This window comes from Fusarium graminearum, chromosome 3 (genome assembly GCF_000240135.3).
Source record: "Fusarium graminearum PH-1 chromosome 3, whole genome shotgun sequence".
Classification (NCBI taxonomy): domain Eukaryota; kingdom Fungi; phylum Ascomycota; class Sordariomycetes; order Hypocreales; family Nectriaceae; genus Fusarium; species Fusarium graminearum.
Genome location: NC_026476.1, coordinates 3904687 through 3923228, shown reverse-complemented (window position 1 = coordinate 3923228; position 18542 = coordinate 3904687). Strand labels below are relative to the sequence as shown.

Sequence of the window (18542 nt, the reverse complement as noted above, 5' to 3'; positions counted from 1 at the left end):
ATTTACCATAAGAGAGCTGTTGTTTATTTGTTTTCGTGCATGCTGCACAAGACACTGTACCGGTAGAATGTTTATCAGGACCAGGATCTTATCTGATGGAGCTAGTATGAAGCATCGCAGGGTCAAGGTCTTTAGGTCAATGGAAGAGAAAACACTGCCTTTGCTAGGACCAACATGACGTATAATCCCAGTTAATTCCACCTATCATGCCCTTCTACGCAATTATGTAAAGTGTTTATGGTCAGAGAAGGATGTACGGCAAAAGGAGTCCTTAGTTGAAACAACCACCGGTATAGTTGGACTTCTCTACCGTGGTTTCCAACACGTCATCCCATTCTGGTCACATCCGTAGATATAAAGAAACAGAACAACTATCCTTCAGCATCATCATGAGGCATTTATGAATCAAATTTTCTTCGTGCTCTTGGACCTCCGGTCTTAATGCTTGTCGATCACCATCTTTTGACGTCCAGAACAAGCTTAATGCTACCTTTATCCACAGCTTGTCCACTTTATGCCACATCCAGCAAGAAGCGTATGGGGTCTTTTATCAATCGCATCTAATCTCTTACAGTGCACTCCATTGATTCCGCCAAGCATAGGAACAATAAAAGGGCTCCGTTGAGCTCTAAAAATCCGGTTCTTTGGCTCCTTACATCTCTGTCTTCTTCACCGGTTTCCAAAATGAAGTTCACTGCATTGGTCGGCTCAGCTCTGCTGAGCTTTGCTTCGGCTACCACTACTCGAAACACCACCTACGATTACATTGTAGCTGGTGCTGGAGCTTCAGGTCTTGTCGTCGCTGAGAAACTCGCTGCTGCTGGTCATAAAGTTCTTCTGGTCGAGAGGGGCGGTACTTCGTACTACTCGACCGGCAACCGAGATGACTTGATGAAGTGGAACAAGACTGTCACCGCATACGACGTCCCCGGCATGGCTTACTATACCGACAGTTCGCCGACTATTCAGTGGTGTACAGACATTGCTGCTTCAGCCGGTTGCCTGCTGGGAGGTTCCACTATGTTGAACGCTCTCATGTTCATCAAGCCCCGCGCCGCTGACTTTGAGGCCTGGCCCAAGGGATGGCAGTGGGAGGATGGTGTTTCCGAGGCTGCCAAGACCGTTTTTGATCGCATGCCTGGAAGCATTCTCCCTTCTGCTGATGGCAAGCGCTATGACGATGGTGCTTTTAAAGTCATGTCAAAGTTCCTTGAGAACAACGGCTGGGGTGAAGTCGACGCTCTCAACAACGTTGAGGCGAAGGACAAGATCTTTACGCATCCTCCTTGGCTGGTAGGTTTTGTCTACATTTGCTGTTCTTTAGTATAGCCCATGAGAAGCTCACAATATCCAGATCAGCAATGGACTTCGAGGTGGTCCCGTTCGGGATATTCTCCCTGATGCACAGGTCCTCGACAACTTCAACCTCCAGCTTCACGCCAAGGTCCTCCGTGTTGTTCGCAAGGGACCCATTATTACCGGCGTCGAAGTCGAGCATGAGGATAGCTCTCGCGAGATCATTAAGCTGAGCAAGGGTGGTTCTGTCATCCTCTCTTCTGGCACACACTCTACGCCACGCATTCTCTTCAACTCAGGTATCGGACCCAAGAAGCAAATTCGCATCGTCGAGTCCGGCTCTACCAAGATTGAGCTCCCACCTGCTTCTCAGTGGATCGATCTCCCCGTTGGACAGCGTCTGCGAGACCACCCTATCGTTGTCGTGGATTTCGAAACTAAGGACAAGCTCCAGGCTCTGCCTAGCACCGCTTTCACTGATCCCAACGACGAGACAATCGAGCTGTTCGCTGAAGGAAGCGGTCTTCTCTCTCAATCCAACCAACGTCTTAACTTCTGGAAGAGCGTTAAAGGCAGTGATGGCATTACTCGTTACGTTCAGGGCACAGTCAACGCTCCCAAGAACAACACGATTTCCGCCAAGGTTTACCTCACCCACGGTCTTACATCTCACGGCACCCTCGAGATCACACCCGAAGGCAACACCAACATTACTCAGAAGCCGTTCCTCAACACCAAGGGTGACCGCGATGCTCTCAAGACTTTTGTCGATGAAATTTTGAGCTACGCGCGCAAGCCCAACAGCAACCTGAGCGTGCCGAGTAATGTTACTGCAGACTCCATCATGGAGGTTTCCTACAGCGGCAACCATCACCTTGGCTCGGCTCACATGGGAGCCAAGAACGATGGTAAGAGTGTCGTTGGACCTGATACACGAGTCTGGGGAACCAAGAATCTTTTTGTCGTTGATGGAAGTATGCATCCTGAAGTCCCCACAGGAAATACCCAGGCCTTCATTATGGTTGCTGCTGCACATGCTGCCAACAAGATCTTGGGTCTGACATCTTGAGAACACCAAATAAATTTGTCTCGGGATGTTATAATTCAGTGTAAAAGGTCGAGATTTTCTCAAATGTAATCTAGCTAGCTCCTGCAAAAGAGTAACAATAATTGTATTCTACGGGTGGTATCTTTCCTGCTTTCGGCCACCTCAACGCCTTGAAGTGAATTGCTCAGGTATCAATCGACCTTTTAATAATAAAAAAAGAAAAAGATTTTTTAGAGCACCAGTTAGCTCACAGCATAACTACCAAGATATTTATGGTCCTGTGCTTGTTGATCATGATTCGTAAACATCCACACCGGCTCATTTCAACTCCATTCCACCGAATGCTCTGTCCAACTCCGCGCCCTGGTCTGTGGTCGCGTTTCCGTTCTGGGCATTCTGGGTATCCTGGCTTTCGGTTACATTTCCAGTATCTTGCTGCTGCACCGGTGTACTCTTCTCGGGCTCAAGGATATGCATCTCGCTGTCGAGCCAACCTGGCGCGAGTCTTCTCTTCTCGGCGAGTTCACGCGCCTTGATCCTCTCATCGAACTCTCTGAGCTCACGATCTGCGTCTTCCTGCATCTTGGTCACATAAGCTGAGAGCGCACGACAAGAGGCGACGATGTCCTCTGGATGCGCTGCGTGGCCTGATCCCGACACCACGTATTTGGGCTTGACTTGGCCTGCGGGGTTGTCTGATGCGGCTTCCACGCCTAGTGATGAAGGTGGAATGTTGGAAGGCATTGTCTTGTAGTTGTATGATAATGTTGTTGCTGTAGGAAGAGACACAAATGGTGATACTGTGAGGGGCACTTGTTCCAACAGGGGATGAGTTCCTGGATGCGGTATCAGCCAGATTCACTGTGAGTTACCTTGGGGAGAAGTATACGCTTGTTATCGTGCATGGTTGGTGACGATATGTCTCTGGTATCGGTATTATTCGACTACGGTCTCAGAAACACGGCTAAGGCCGTGTTGTTTAAATAAGATCCGGCTAGAATTTATGTCGTAAATAAAATGAAAAAAGTCGGTATTGATGAGATACTAGGTAGGTAGATGTAAGTGCGAGCCCAACTGGCGTGTGACACGAACATGTTGAAGTCAGGTTAAGCCAATCAGTGACCTTGAGACATAGCTGTGGCGCAGTTGGCAGAACGACAACTGACCTCAGGCCTTCTTAGCGATAAGGTCTCTATCGATAAGCCCTGAGTCCGATAAAGCTCTCTCATCTCATACTGTACATTTTCTTGCGGTGCCTGTTGAACCCCTCCAAACAACCCCAAGCTCTTATACCAGAAAGTCTTCACAATGCTACCCACGACAATTCGCACACCTCCTCAGGCCGGCGATTACACGCCCCTCGCTGAGTATCAGACTACAACACCAGAGAGCTTCATCGGTGGAACCCCTGTTCTTCACTACCATCTCGAGGGCGCAAAGGCATGGATTCCCAAGTCGCAATGCGGTATTCTAGCTTTATTTCCTGCGGATTCAAGTGAGAAGCCAAGTGCTCCCGAAGGTGACAGCCTCAACGGCGATGTCGAGGAGCTCGTGGAACAAACTATAGATGTTTTTGTGAACTCTGAGTAAGTCAATTAACTTCTTCACGATTTCGTAAACTAACGTTACCAGGGCCTTGACACTATTCAGCAACAAAGTTGGAGCTGGTGTCTCAATTCCTTACCCCTCGATATCAATTCACGCGATCAAGCAACTCGGCCCCGAAACAGACGCCGAGCACACCCAGGCGGTATGGATGCAACTTGAGTTCCCCGACGGCGGCGCCGAGGACGACGATTTCAACACTGTAGATCTCACCATCATCCCTCCCAAATCCGACTCTGAGGGCGGTGCTGCTAAGCAACTGTACGAAGCCATGGCCGCCTGCTCAGATCTTCACCCTGATCCCAACGAAGATGAGGACGACGAGGATGACTACGACCGCATCGTTTTTGAAGGCAGCGAGGAGCATCAGGCCATCGAGGGTTTCACCGGCGTTATGCGCGGTGCTAGCAATGGTGGACTGCCACCTCCTATGCCCGGAAGCGGCGGTTGGATCACAGCTGATAACTTGCATGAGTATTTTGATGAGAACGGTAACTGGATCGGTCAGGGTGCCGAAGACCAAGAAGAGGAGCTTGGTGAGGGTGCAGGAAGAGTACGGGATCGTGATGAAGCTGAGGGTGCTGGTTCAACTGAGAATCAAGCAGCTGATGATCCTGAGAATAAGCGACCTCGGGTGGAGTAGTAAAACAAACACACATTTCATCAGAGTACCATAGGGCGTTAAGGAATAAAAGGGCAAGAATAAATGCGTTATGAGTTACAGTATGATAGCCCAGTCCTGTCTAGCAGACATCTATTGACGAAATGATGGCTATAACTACGATCTCTTTTTATTAAGATTACGTCCGAAGGGTATATATATATCCAACGAGCTTCTAAACTACCTACCTACATATCATCCAATCCGATAAAATCCAATTCCCAGAAGCCCTTCCCTTCAAATTCAGGGGGGAAACAAATGCGTACATTGACTTGGTGATATTACATGACCTGAACCGACCCAACAAAGAAAACAACAAAATAAAATAGGGGCAAAGGATCTACATGCGTAGACATCGCCCCTTTGTCTCTCGCCCTGATGCATCAGGAGAGCTATTAAGAAATCCATCTTTGTCGTACAATCCCACTGACTCAACGCTCTTGCGTCTGTCTTCCCGCTTACTGTCAGCGATCAACTCGCTCACAGTTCCCAGCTTAGATTTGCTTGACCCTCGACTCAGATCCCGACTATCTCGTCCCACATTGACATTGACATTTTTGCGCGTCTCTCGAAGTCCACTCGACACAGGCGTCGGTTCCTGATTCTCTTTGCCCTCTTCAATATCATCCTCTCGAATCTCAACACCCAAGTTGGAACGAGCGCTGCGGCTAGATGGGAGTGGACGGTTGGGCATAGGCGATGCAGCTGATCCCGAAGAGTTCTTGTTAGGGCTTCCTAGGTTGAGATAGTTCTGGCGACCTGATGTGCTTCCCCTGGGTGTAGCGGGGCTAGTGTGCCTTCTCGAGAAGCTGCTCGTCAAGTTCAACATGGGCAGCGTAGGCGAGTCAGGTTCGTTGGTGGAAGATCCTAGCGATTGACCACTATACGAACTAACCATGCTATTCATCCTTCTGAGTTCCATGATGGAGTTACCGAGGGATCCCATACTTGGTACAGTTGGCGGAGGAGGGAGAGTCGACATGTCCTTCTTGGAACGTGAGGTTGAGCGGCGAAGCGGCGAGCCTGTAGAGATAGCGCTGGGATCATCCGCTGGTAGTTCATCGCGATATATAGTATTTGCTGTTGAAGACATCTGTCGCAAATGCGCCGAAAATTCTTGTCTGGGCATTGGCGAGACCGGTTTAGGCATCATGATGTGATCGACATGGGCAATGTGCCTCGGCGGCTCAGGGAGAGATCTTTTCGGGCCTGTTCCCATCAACAGCGATAGCATATCCTGTTCATCAAAGGGTGAAGAGGTCATAGTCGATGGACTCGGCATTGTTGCCCCGCTGTGTCTGTTCTCCTGCAACGTTGGCCTCACACGCTCGGGGACGTCAGGCTTTGGGCTTTCACTCATTCTGTTACCAAAAGACAGTGTGCTGTCTCCCTCAGTGGTCACAGAAGGGGTCAGAATGCTGGTAAACGAGTTGCTAGCAGGGAATGCCAAAGCGATGCCCTCTTGATCGCGAGCGTAGAGGCTACCGTCGCGCTGGAATCGCTCTGGTGGTGGTTGTAGGTATGAAGAAATCGGAGGTCCGCCGACAGCTTGTGTACTCACAAACGAAGATCGAAGTTGTCCGCGTCCCTGAGTATTGAAGATTGTTTGTCCACCTGGGATTGAGATACTTAGATTCCTGGCCCTTCTGTGCGACATCCGCGGTCCAAACAGTGACCCTCTGCTGTCCAAACTAAGCCCTCCGGGAGCTTTCCTCTCGATGAACGGATCGCGCTGATCTTTATCTTCGGACTCGTTGGCGCTGTATAGTGTTGATAGGGAACTAGATGCTTCACTCTCTTGCGATGCCCGTCTGTCGGGACTGTCATCCTTGACAATTTCTTTCGGGGGATCATTGCTTAGAGAAAATGCGTTCTCTTGAGGCTCCCACTGTCGTCCTCTCAAGCGGCTTGGGCTTGAGAGTCCTCCGGGTAAAATAAGCTCTTGCGCTGCCTCTGCTAACAAGCTGTTGGCAGCACTACCAATAGAGCTGGCAGAAACCTGTCGACTCTGTGCATCCATCGGTATTGTGTGAATGGTAGCTCTTTTATTCGGACTTGGCGGTACTCGAAAGATTCGTACTGTTCCGGTTGTGTTGGTCGAGTCGAGAGACGATGTGGTCCTGTGGCTATGGGGAGTCTTTGTGGGCGAGTTCTTGCGAGGGGTGCTTCTCAGCGACGAGATCTTTTGTGGTGGCCGTTTTGTTGGTGAGCTTCGGGAGTTCTTGCTGGGTGACCGGCTCGTTCCATCTCGAAGTCGCAGTTCTGTGCTCTGAAGAATGTCTCGAAGATCGGTATCCGTCACCGAAGCTCTTACACGGGCTCTTGACGGAGCTCGCACGGGACTGACCTGTATGTATTCCTCCTGAAGAGGCAAATTGGGTGCTGTCTTGCTTGGCTTCAGAGTTTCGACGCTGTGTCTCTTCTGTCCATGGATACCCTGTTCCATCTCCTGTGCTTCTTGTGCCTTTTCCAAATCGTCGTCTGTCATAAGAGTCGGAATGGTCGGTGCTCTTCCTAACCATCCATCTCTGCTGAACAGACTGTCTCTACGACTTCTGCTAACTCTCGGTCCGTGGAATTTGTCCTCCTCTATCCAACTACGCGATCGACCTCGTTTGTTGTTTCCACCAAAGAAGGTAAAGCTGTTATATGTCGGAAGAGGTGGTAGCACTGGCGGTAATGAGAGGGACAGACGACTAAGAGATCTTGAAACGTTGTACTTTCGCTTGACGAGACGCTTGCTGAAGATGGATCGCCGATGGTCCTCGACACTCTCTGATACTTGGTATATCGTAGTTGCATCAGTTTTATCTCGAGACTTGATGCGCCATGTAAGAAGAAATCCGATGGCAGCAAAAAGGAGAATTGCGCCACCGATAGAAAAGGCGAGGATCCATCCGAGACCAAGCCCAGCTGCACCTCGCACTTCCCTGCGTAAGAGAGTTGAAGAATTCATGATTGTTTACACTGCCGTAGCTGAATCTCAAATATCTTCAGCTATCAGCAGTGTTCTTTAAATTTCAAGAGTGAAGAAATTCAGTCCACGAGGCTTCAGGAGGACAGACAAGATGAGATATGGCAGAGGCCAAATGAAGGAAAGACCCTTCATTCAGATTACGCCCACTTTCATCTTAATTAATGAGTTCATACTTGATAATTGTGTTGGAGGTTATTTCAAGAGTCTCAGTTCAATATCATGAGGAATGTGTTGCTGTGTGTTACCCATTCCAGCCACTCCAAACCAAGAGACCAGCTTCATAGTTTTAATAGATCAACTTGAATGATATGGCTTGAGTAAAAACGAAAAACTCGCCGTAGATCCCGTTTCCATCAGATATTTTCCGATAGATACATACAAGTATCTCCTACTTGAAGGTTGATTTCAAGTCGAGACGACGTATGGATCAACCATACATCTCAAAACTGAGACTATGGGAAATGCACAATCACTAGGGAGACTTGTTCTCCAGTATGGACGGGGTAACTCATTTTGTGATCATTCGTCATTCCTTTATTTTATTTGTATCAGGTAGTCTCTCCTTAAAGCTCACATGTTCCCAAAGTCTTGGGCGATCATCGTCCCCTGCGAAGTGAAAAAAGAAAAGAAAAACCGTTGCAACCAAATGCTCCTCTTCCAACCAACCATGCATACCATACGAACACCTGGAACCAGCCAGACAATAGAACGAAATATTTTGTCACTTATCTTTTACGACTCCTTAATCTTTTACTCCAGATGATTAAAAGTGAGGACGCCCATGACCGTGCAGGTGAGCACCACGACGTCTCCGTCTTGCGGGAGCTGCCGCCGGAGGAGCCGCAACTGGAGGGGCTGCAACTGGAGCCGCCCCTGGGACTGGTCCTACTGAAGGTGTAGCAATGGTGGTTGATGTAACGGTCACATAAACCACCTCCTCTTTGATGTCGGTCACATAAACCACTTCCTCTTCCCAGAGTATCTTGCTCACAACGTTACCGTTAGTGATATACTGTGTGCTGTAAAAGCTCTTGGCGTCCGTGACTGGCACGAACTCAGGCACAGGGGTGGTTGTAGGGACTGGAGCCTCAACGGAAGGGGTAGACTCGATTGCAACCACGCCAACGTCTGCGACAGCCTCAATGGTAGGTATCGGGAGGAGGGCTGGCGCAGCGGGGATAGAGATCTTGGAGAAGATGGGTGCAGGCTTCTCTGTGTTGACGGAGCTGGGTCCAGGAGCGGGAGCTTCATAAGCTGACGACACCTTGAAGATCTGACCTGGAAGAGGCGAAGCAGAGTTGGATGGTCGTTGACCAGGAGCATAGGTCAGAGTGGGTGCAGGGTTGAGACCGGTAGGATCAGGCTTCTCCCCAGAAGAGTGTCCGTTGCTACCAGGGAGCGCCTTCAAGGGGCCCTTGCAGTCCTCGTTTTCCAAAATGCTAGGAATCTTCATTTCACAAGTCTTGGCCTTCTCTTCGCTGACAACGTTGAAGAGGGGGCAATCTTCAATCCTTCCAGTCTCGCTGGTACAGGTGTTGACAGCCTCTTGGAGGAAATCTTCCTCCCAACCCATAACGAAATCTCCGTGATATCCGTAACCTGTGAATGGGTCAGTATCTCATTGCTGTGAAACATGGGCTTCCACATACCAGTAGTGTCGCCGTTGGCAAAGACAAATCGGCCGTTTCGGTCGGTAAAAGCGGCGGTGTTCCAGATCACCTCATACATGAGGCTGGGTAGTCGAACAGGGTAGTCCTTAGGGCATGTGCCAGTCATGACAAGATCAGGGAATGCAACATGGTCCTTGTGGTTTTCACTGTCGACTGCATCACCACCCTTCCAGCAAGACGGGAACATGAGCTCGAGACGAATTCCATCCTTACAGTTCGCATCAAGGTAGCTCTTGTCGGGCATGTAGTGGCGGTAAAGAGTGCCTTCAGGAGTCTTATCATAGTTGAGGCAGTTGAAGCCAAGCGCACGCTCAGCCAGATCACTTTGCGTAGTCTGGCCAAGAGCCTCCCACTGGGACTTCTCAGGGTCTGGTTTGCTTGGGTCACCGAAGGAGTATGTTCGTCGATCGTTTGAGCCAGACAGCATTCTGAAATCAGGTGGGAAAGCGGTAATGTTGTCTCCAAAAAGGAGGTAGTAACTTGGTGGTGTCAGTAGGTCTGAGAAAACAACATGGAATCAGTTGTATTACTTACGCAAGCATACCGCCCACTTGAGGAACGAGTTCGAACTTTCCAGTGTCGGAATCTTCGAAATATAGTGCAGGATGCCAGTAAGAAGACTTGTCTTGTGTCACTCGGCATGAAGTACAATCAGCTCCAAGAAGCTGTTCAGTAGTAACGGTATCAGCGAAGCCTATGCGGTTGTTAGATATGATCTGGCAACGTGTTTGGTGTCATTGTGCCATAAAGGCCGTAGCACTCACCAGATGATCCGTGAATTGAATGGACGTGCTTTGAAACTGTGCCAGGATCGATGATAGGATCAAGACGTGCGAGTCCAACACGGCCAGGACACTCCATACGCCAGAAAGCATGAGCGCTGCCGACGAGACCCGCGGAAACCGCGGCGATAGATTTGAGCATCATGATGATTTTGCCCACAGGTTTGAAATTTGACCTTGAGAAGGTTTTAGTTTAAAGGAGTGGACGATGCGACAATGCGATCTGTACGATGTTAGAAATCAACAACAAAGATGATGCGTAAAGAGTGTGATGTCGAGAGAAGCTAATGTGTCGAGGGAAGTTATATAGAAGGAAGGTACGAATGCTTGCGATTCACGAGCAAAAGGAGCAAGTGCATGGTTGAGGCATCAAACGGAAGGAGGGGCTTGTTCAGGAAGCCAGTTGGCAACGGGTACCTGCTGGACATAGCGGTTGCCAACACATGAAAGTGAGAAGGTTTATTTCTGGAAACTCATCGTTTGAAAGACGATTGAGTTGTAGAACGATACTTGTTCGATTTGGAAAACCCAGTCTCAAATTCAGGTGGTGGTTGCCGAGTTCCATCCAAGTGAGGCAGGGTATAAGTGCAAGTGTAAGTGGACAAGTTGTAACTTACCGTCGTCGTTGTAGTAGACTTTCAATCAAGTCAATGAGTTTCTGTAACTCTCGAAACCTTTTCGATCGATAATTGATCCGAAAAAAGAAACGAAGGGGTCAAAGGGGAAAATATTGAAACCAAAAGCTGCAATGGCTGGGAATGCCTTTATTGCTTGATGACAGTCGCACACTCTGGACTCTGGCCAACCCCGCTAAGAATCTGAGACCCTTAGATTCCAACGCGTGGTTTAGATCTTCCAACGTCGAGCGTCACTGCCACGATTCCGGATTGAGCCACAGGTCTTTTTAAATAAAAAGAGGACCTTTGGAAGTGAGGAAAAAGAAGAATACCTTGTCCAACAGTGCCGCTTCCGGTTTACCGAAGCGCCCAGCAACCGTACCGTCGGTCGACGTGTCTCAGTGTGTTAAGTGGTTGACGGTTCGGGACGTTTCCTGACAAAAATTCAATTTAACTGAACCAGATTGAGTCTCGGTAGTGACGATGAATGATGTCGATAATTTAAATGAAAAGCCGTTTTCGATACAACGCGGTTGGGAAGCCTCGTTGATAGAGTTCTAGAAACCGTTGGAAGTCTATATCGACGATCAACGGTTGCAAGCCTCTCAGATCGTGAGATTTCGTTTATCGAGTTTGACGGACGGCCCTTACAATAGAAAGCAGAATAGCAGATTTGAATGACAGAAAGAATGAAAGTCGAACGGGCGGATTCGCAAAGAACGTTGTTGGTAGCTTGTGCGCAAATAGATAATGAGTGTAAGTACAGCAGAACTAGTACGTCGAAAGGCAAAGATATAGAAGGCGAGAAAAATGAATGTGAAGCAGAGCCAGCCCGAACTTCAGTAAAGAATGGATCAATCAGTAATAAAAGCAACCGAAAAGGAATGATGATAGACAGACGAGATGTGAAAAAGATGGAGAATAGGGAATGAACAGAAAGGGTCATCGGGATGTCCATGCCACTAGTAGATCGTGTTAGGCCCGCATTGACAGACAAAAAAGCAGAGACCAATCCTCCTCGTACTGACTGACCAGCCTACTGGAGCAGTTCATCTTAGCAGCCAAGTCTGGTCCGGCCGGACCAATTACCCTCTGAGAGGGGAACGTTTTGCTATGTCGCAGCCAAAATTGCATCGGTTCCAAGGGTCAAACTTCAACCCTCAGGGGTGTTAAGTGGTGATACCGAGCCAAGAACCCAGAATATTCCGAACCCCATTGGATGACATGGGATACTCCAAGCGCCTCTAGGGGCGACTAGTATGTTGCGAATACCTTGGCCATGGGACGAGGAACGTGCTGCATGCAGGTACCAGGCACATGGCTTTTCGTCGAGTCGAGGGAGTTGAATAAAGATCTTCAATGTTATCCTGGGTGATGCCGGTTTGCGAACTACCGAATCAACGTCCGTATACGGCTCGTAAACGGCGCCAGAAGGTCTGGGCTTCCATCATTTCTCCTGTCAATCCCTTTCGGAAGCCCATGTCTCCAGATTGGCATCTACAGATCTTCACTCTTAGTTATGAAATTGGTTGACATGCAGGCAAATATTGATTGGATTCCTGCGCCTTTCATAGTCGCGCAGACTCCACCAACCCAGCTTTGCATAACTTGAGATGGTCCCAAAATCTCCTTTGTATGGCATTCTACCACCAGACGCACTAAACAGAAGGCTAGGGATTGCTAATGTAGATGGTCATTCTCATTGTCCGTGCGGCTGGGCAATGACGCATTTTCTTTGACCTGCCTTTTAAACTCCCATGCTTGAGTGGCTGGCCGTATTTGATCTGTCTTGTGTTAAGCAAGGGTCTAAGCCAAGCCGCCTCCTTGGACACAACACAAAGGGAGAGACAAAGGGGCGCTTTTTCAAAGTGGTATTGAATGAAACCTCCTGACTGTTCTTCTCTAGCGGTCGGCAAGATCGTCAGGAACCGACTGCACATCCTCATCTTTCGGTTTCGTTAAAGTGTTTCCGGAAAGGTTTTAACTTGATTATCCCCAGACGTTTATTTGCCATGCATAAACCGATTACTGATAAGATCCAATATAATCCAGGGGGTTGCTAAAGGCAGACCGGGATGCCTGAAACGGGTTTCACTTGCTGTCCAATCCAATCAGAAGGCGCCCGTCCCTCACTGTCACCTGAGCCCCCCCTATCACAATTCAGTGGCGTTGATGCTTTTAGTGGCCGAGAGGCAATGACCTCACTCTGGAGTTAACCAGAATAGGCACGTAGAAAGAAAAGGGAGCTCAGCCCATGTATATCAAACAGTTAAGAACCAAACACAGTTTCTCTTGTTCCAATGCAATGCTCAGGGCTTTTTCGTCGCATCTCTTTACATCCGCACACAAGATGAGAGATTTCGGCCGTTGCCGTTGAAACCCTGAGGGTTCGTCCACCCAAGCGCTTTTCAACGCTCCAGTGCAGATCCAACTCTGTTTAATCTCCCTTGCCATGAATTAATTGCTAGTAATTGACGCAACCAATATCGGTCTAACGAGACGATGACGTTGATAAAGTTGTATTGAATTCTCTACACCTTCTTCTCAGGTCAAGGCTGAGACGCCGTACAGGTGGTATGGTATAGTTGCAACAATGGCCACGTTTCTCTTAATACCACCACATACCGCACATTTGCGACAAGACTGAAGAATCTATACTATTCTCGGTCCTTATTGTTTGCTCATATATTATTTGCTGCTATAATATCCGCGACCTTCCAATTTAAAAATCGGATCATTAGTGCCCTGCAGAGTATAGGCGCAGCGTTTATATGTCAGAAGAGCACGCGATCTGTTTCATCACGAAACATTGTGACACACAATCGGAAGCCGATGCAGTTGGAACAAAGTTGTTGGATTAATGACAGGTCTTTTTACAAACAATAATATATGTTGCACTAAAATGGGATAATGACCGATCTGTGTATAAGTCATTCGCCAGATGCACGTTCGCTCATCTGATATTGTGGTGGAGTAATCAGGATGAATGCGCTTTGATCCAGCAACACTTAAACCAGAACAAAGACTGTGCTTTACCAAGTAGTTATGGATACAAACACGGAAGCCTACGTTGTTTGTTTCTGTCTTGATCGTGAAGAAATCCGTGCGTGGTTTCATGTCAAGTATAGGGTAAACTCATGAGCAGAGTGTAAGTCATCAATACCATGTCTGGTTGAACGCGATCCAAGAACCTGACTTATCACGACGAAGAATCAGAAGCGAAATAAGTATCAGTGAGCATATTTATCTTCCTCATGTTCTATGGATGTTGCTATCACGCATGAAGCAATCGGAAGTACTTCCGCTGGTGAACAAATTTTAGGTCCAGAAAACTTGGCAGAACAAGACGAAATTAGCAAGTCAACTCATATCACGTTAAACGAGTCGTTTTCTCTCGCATTTGAAAATGTCCAGAGGCGACAATAACATCAATTCGAACTTGTGGATCTTAAGCAAGCGTCAGTGTCTTTGATGATAGACATGGCTGATGTGTAAAACATGCCGTCCTCTTTCCACCATATCTCGTCTCATTCCTTCCCTTCTATTGAATGCCGATACTGAAAGTTCAAGTCGAAGGAATTTAATTGCTTCCAACTTCTCTATGACTTCAATATTCAGACGTACCTTTGCAGATATCAGCATTTACTCTCCCAATATTCCAAGTCGTACATATGCTGCAATCATGTGATGGAGAAGCCACAGAACTGTGCAGACCAAAGTTAGCATTACACAGCCACAACCCCACACCCGAATGCGGCCCCTGATGGGGTAGTAGCTCACAGTTGCGATAACAGGCAGACCCTACTCACCTTATCCTATTATGATTGACTATCTACAATAACATACCAGCTCTCTTCACGATGGATGACCTCTCAAGCCTCGATTGGTCTGCAAAGCCAACCGGCGGCCAACCGAAGCCGCCAGTAATGAATCCAACTTTTGCGTCAATGCGACCAACACCATCTCCTTTGGCTTCTGGACGTAACACGCCTCTGTCCACACAGGGTTCCGGTTCCTTGGCTTCCAAGACAGCACCGGCACAAGCGAAGCCATCGCAGGATAGTTTTAGCAATTTGATGAATTTTGGACCTGCAAAGGTGAAGCAGAACCTCACTTTGGCTGAGCGACAGGCGCAACTCGAAGCTGAGAAGCGTCAGAAGGAGGAGGAGAGGAGGAAACAACAGGAGGCACAGTTTGGCAATGGTCAATTTTGGGACGCGCTTGGAAGTAGAGGCGCATCGGCCAGTCATAGCCCTGCACTGCAACCACCACCTGTGTCCAACACACAAACGTCCAACGACGACGACGACCTCTTTGCTGCCTTCAACAAGGACACCAAGGTTGACAATGCGAGCCACTACCCACCTCCCGAATCGCATCGATCGACCCCCGCGAACGCAGCCCCGTCTGCGCCGCCGATCAACTTGAGCGATCCGAACGCGTGGAAGACTAGTGGGGGTGGCTCAAATGGAGGTGGATTTGGAGTTGAAGACGACGATCCATTTGGCTTGAGCGAGTTGAAGCCCGCTGCTGCTCCTGTGGCTCATACTCAGCAGGCCGATGACGACGACTTCTTGGGTGATCTTGGCCGCCCTGTCGATGAAGTGCGACGCAAGCAGGAAGCCAACCGACCCCGCGCTGAACCAGGAAAGCCCATTGAGGATGAAGATTCAAGCTCATCATCAGATGATGAGGCTCCGCCAGTACGAGAGCAGTTTGTTGAGCGAAAACCCAGAGTCAACAAGGATCCTTTTGACAAGGCGGTGGCCCAGCTTGTGGACTATGGATTCTCTGCTGATGATGCCCGACGTGCCCTGGTTGAAAGTGGTGATGGTTACAATGCGCAAGCGGCAGTCAACTGGCTTTTGGACGAAGCGCACCGAAAATCAAAGGATCAGGCCCAAGGAAAGACCTCCTCGGCCAGTTCTAGCAGGCCAGGAAGCCGACCCCCAGGAAGTCGGCCCCCTAGAAGCGACAGCAGGTCACCAGCGGCTGGAGACCAGGACTTGGCCAAGACAGCGGCTGCTGTGGGCAACAGTTTGTTCAAGACAGCCAACTCACTTTGGAAGACTGGACAGAAGAAGATGCAACAGGCTGTTGCTGATTTACAGCAAGAAGGCGGCGACCCAAGCCAACCTAAGTGGATGCGAGAAGCGCAACAGCAGCAATCTTCCAAGGCGCAAGGAAAGGCCCGAGCGGATGCTACAGACGAAGCCATGATGCTTGAAGCTGGCGGTCGCCCTCAACCTCGCCGGACCAACAGTCGACCTACCGAGCAGAGGGAGACTCCTCAGCAGTCAAGGGGACAGTCGCCTGCCCATTCTGTTGGTAGCCGCTCGAGCCCTGCTCCACGATGGCAACAGCAAGCACCACCTCCTACATCGGCATTCGACTCGAAATCGCGTCTCAACCGCCTAGCCGCTGATGATGATAGCCTCTCGACCTATAGAAGTCCCAACAGACGAAACAAGACGCCCTCACAAGCCCTTTCACCAGCACCAACACCAAAGCCAGCTGAACCGGAGCCTGATCTGCTCTTTAACTCACAAGAATTCAAACCATCTCAATCTCTACCTACAAGATCAGCCCAGCCATCACCTCGACCAACAACACAGGCCAAGCGACCTTCGCCTCCTGTCTCAAGACCTACGCCACGACCAGCTCGAGAGATACCTTCTATCAGCCCTGTTGCCTTACAAACGTCAACGCAACACCGGCTCCAAGGCACAGCTCACTTCAAGCGGGGTGATTATGCTTCTGCTCACTCATCGTATTCATCTTCGCTATCGGCTGTTCCACCAACACATCCTCTTGCCATTCTCCTCCTGTGTAATCGGGCCTTGACTGCTTTGAAGACCGGAGAACCAAAACAGGCTGTCGAGGATGCTGATACGGCGCTCAAGCTCATTGGACCTGGCAATGGTCAAGGAGAAGTGGTGGCTGTCAAGAACGAGAGTGGCGTTGATGAGAACCGAGACTTGAAAGACCTCTATGGCAAGGCCCTGAGTAGGAAGGCTGAGGCTCTCGAGCAGATGGAGAAATGGGCCGACGCGAGCGCGGTTTGGCAACTGTGTGTCCAGGGTGGCGTTGGTGGATCGAACGCTATCAAGGGTCGACAGCGATGTCAAAACACTTTGGCGCCCAAGCCCAAGCCCACACCCAAGCCAGCAGCTGCCAAGCCTCGACCAAGACCTACGGCTACAGCTAGTCTTGCATCTCAAAAGAGCTCTGAAGCTGTTACTCGTCTTCGTGAGGCAAACGAGGCTGCAGCCAAGGAGGATGACGAGAAGTTTGTTCTCTCAGAGAAGGTTGACGCCAAGGTAGCTGCCTGGCGCGATGGAAAGCGAGACAACATACGTGCTCTCATCGCCAGTCTTGATAATGTGTTGTGGGAGAACAGTGGGTGGAAGAAGGTTGGCTTGCACGAGCTGGTCATGAACAACAAGGTCAAGATTTCTTACATGAAGGCGATTGCAAAGACCCATCCTGATAAGGTAAGCAAAATCTTATATCACTCTGCAGTGATCTATGCTAATGATTCATAGCTTCCTCAAGACGCAAGTACTGAGGTGAGGTTAATTGCGGGGTTGGTGTTTAGCACTCTCAATGAGAGCTGGGACAAGTTCAAGGCGGATAACGGGCTATGAGTGATTATGCATGAGATGGAGTTTATAAAGCGTTTTAAGATAGAAGCGTTTCTCTAAGGGATGAGTATATGAACAGTTTTTATTTAGGCGGCCATACCGCTGCCGAACACCATGCTATGCCATAACCATGCCAAAATGATGTGCGCCGATACTCCCCTGCCACTCTGAGTTGTATATTCTTGCGCTGTAACGACGGGTACCTTATAGACCCAGCATTCTCCTGACACCCTCACGGACCTTGTTCTCGTATTCGGTGCGTCGCTCTCGCCACATCTTTGCTGCTTCGACGTTTGCCGGGGATTCGTCGTTGGGCTCAGCAAGCATGCTCATGACAGAGATGAGGATCTTCTCAACAGATTGAATAGGTGACCATCGTTCCGAAGCGTGCTCGTAGTGGTTGGGGTCGTCACCGGGAGGATGTAGGATAGAGATGCAGACTAGACCACTGGGGTAAACTATCGAGAAGTCAGTAAGCGCTGCGCGAGACGAGTAGTGAGGTTGACGGACCATTTGGGTGCCACACATCGGCGAGGAAGCGCATAGATGGCGGAGCAAGAGGATAGTCCTTGGGGAACTTGAGCTCAGCGGGGAAGACACCGCCCTCGAAGGGAGTACCCTCAGGACCTTGGATAAGGCATTCCCAGTGGAGGAGATCGTCTTCTGAGATGGGGCCGGCGGTGATGCCCTCTGGTGGATTGTTGGTGAGCGCGCGGTACTCTTGGAGAAGGCGGCGGTGGGCGGTGGACTGCGCCATAATTAAATAAAGAGATGGAGTGAGAAGATGCCGTGCTTGCTATAAGGTATATATAAGCTTCGATGTTGTAGGTAGTGTTGAGAAGTATTGATGTGATGTTTAAGCTCGAAGCTCAGTGTTGGTGTTGGCGTTTCGGACAAGGTGGAGGGAAGATGGGAGGGACGGGTGGTGGGGACCCTGGGATTCCGGACTGCCCCATGATTATATGCCGAGTGTGTTCTGACTTTTTGGGACAGATGGTAATCGTATTAGTTTTTGAAACTTGGTATAAAAATAATTATGTCTAACTTTGGTATTGTAATGTGTAAGTTCGATAGCTGTGCGTTTAAAAGCGCAAGGGACAAGACATATATCCAAGCTTATGCCTGGTAACAGAGCGACTCTCTGGCCGCTCTCAACAGATGTCCAACACTCAATATCTCCAATGACGACATCCTCTTGGACTACCACAGTAGGAGTTGAACGTTAGAACCATCAACAACCCA

The 18542-nt window shown here is 49.2% G+C and overlaps 7 protein-coding genes across 7 annotated transcripts; 3 read left to right on the top strand and 4 right to left on the bottom strand.

Annotated features, from left to right (window-relative positions):
- Positions 1-684: 684 nt before the first annotated feature.
- Positions 685-2365, top strand: FGSG_05983 (uncharacterized protein; the record flags this gene model as incomplete). The annotated part of the gene is made up of 2 exons (XM_011326296.1): positions 685-1293; positions 1355-2365. 2 exons carry the CDS (start codon positions 685-687, stop codon positions 2363-2365), a joined length of 1620 nt encoding a protein of 539 aa, XP_011324598.1.
- A 43-nt stretch (positions 2366-2408) lies between these two features.
- Positions 2409-3453, bottom strand: FGSG_05982 (uncharacterized protein). The gene is made up of 2 exons (XM_011326295.1): positions 3234-3453; positions 2409-3180 (listed from the first exon to the last, which is right to left on the bottom strand). Exons 1-2 carry the CDS (start codon positions 3247-3249, stop codon positions 2663-2665), a joined length of 534 nt encoding a protein of 177 aa, XP_011324597.1. The 5' UTR covers positions 3250-3453; the 3' UTR covers positions 2409-2662.
- Positions 3454-3652: 199 nt separating this feature from the next.
- FGSG_05981 (uncharacterized protein) lies at positions 3653-4592 on the top strand (the record flags this gene model as incomplete). The annotated part of the gene is made up of 2 exons (XM_011326294.1): positions 3653-3930; positions 3977-4592. 2 exons carry the CDS (start codon positions 3653-3655, stop codon positions 4590-4592), a joined length of 894 nt encoding a protein of 297 aa, XP_011324596.1.
- Positions 4593-6736: 2144 nt separating this feature from the next.
- Positions 6737-7132, bottom strand: FGSG_05980 (uncharacterized protein; the record flags this gene model as incomplete). The annotated part of the gene is made up of 1 exon (XM_011326293.1): positions 6737-7132. The coding sequence occupies one exon, from the start codon at positions 7130-7132 to the stop codon at positions 6737-6739; it is 396 nt and encodes a 131-aa protein (XP_011324595.1).
- A 1218-nt stretch (positions 7133-8350) lies between these two features.
- Positions 8351-10181, bottom strand: FGSG_05979 (uncharacterized protein; the record flags this gene model as incomplete). Its single annotated transcript, XM_011326292.1, has 4 exons — positions 8351-9186; positions 9237-9736; positions 9792-9951; positions 10022-10181. The coding sequence occupies 4 exons, from the start codon at positions 10179-10181 to the stop codon at positions 8351-8353; spliced, it is 1656 nt and encodes a 551-aa protein (XP_011324594.1).
- A 4335-nt stretch (positions 10182-14516) lies between these two features.
- On the top strand, positions 14517-17303 carry FGSG_05978 (uncharacterized protein; the record flags this gene model as incomplete). Its single annotated transcript, XM_011326291.1, has 2 exons — positions 14517-17150; positions 17202-17303. 2 exons carry the CDS (start codon positions 14517-14519, stop codon positions 17301-17303), a joined length of 2736 nt encoding a protein of 911 aa, XP_011324593.1.
- A 201-nt stretch (positions 17304-17504) lies between these two features.
- On the bottom strand, positions 17505-18057 carry FGSG_05977 (ubiquitin-conjugating enzyme E2-18 kDa; the record flags this gene model as incomplete). The annotated part of the gene is made up of 2 exons (XM_011326290.1): positions 17505-17758; positions 17811-18057. The coding sequence occupies 2 exons, from the start codon at positions 18055-18057 to the stop codon at positions 17505-17507; spliced, it is 501 nt and encodes a 166-aa protein (XP_011324592.1).
- Between the last annotated feature and the right edge of the window lie 485 nt (positions 18058-18542).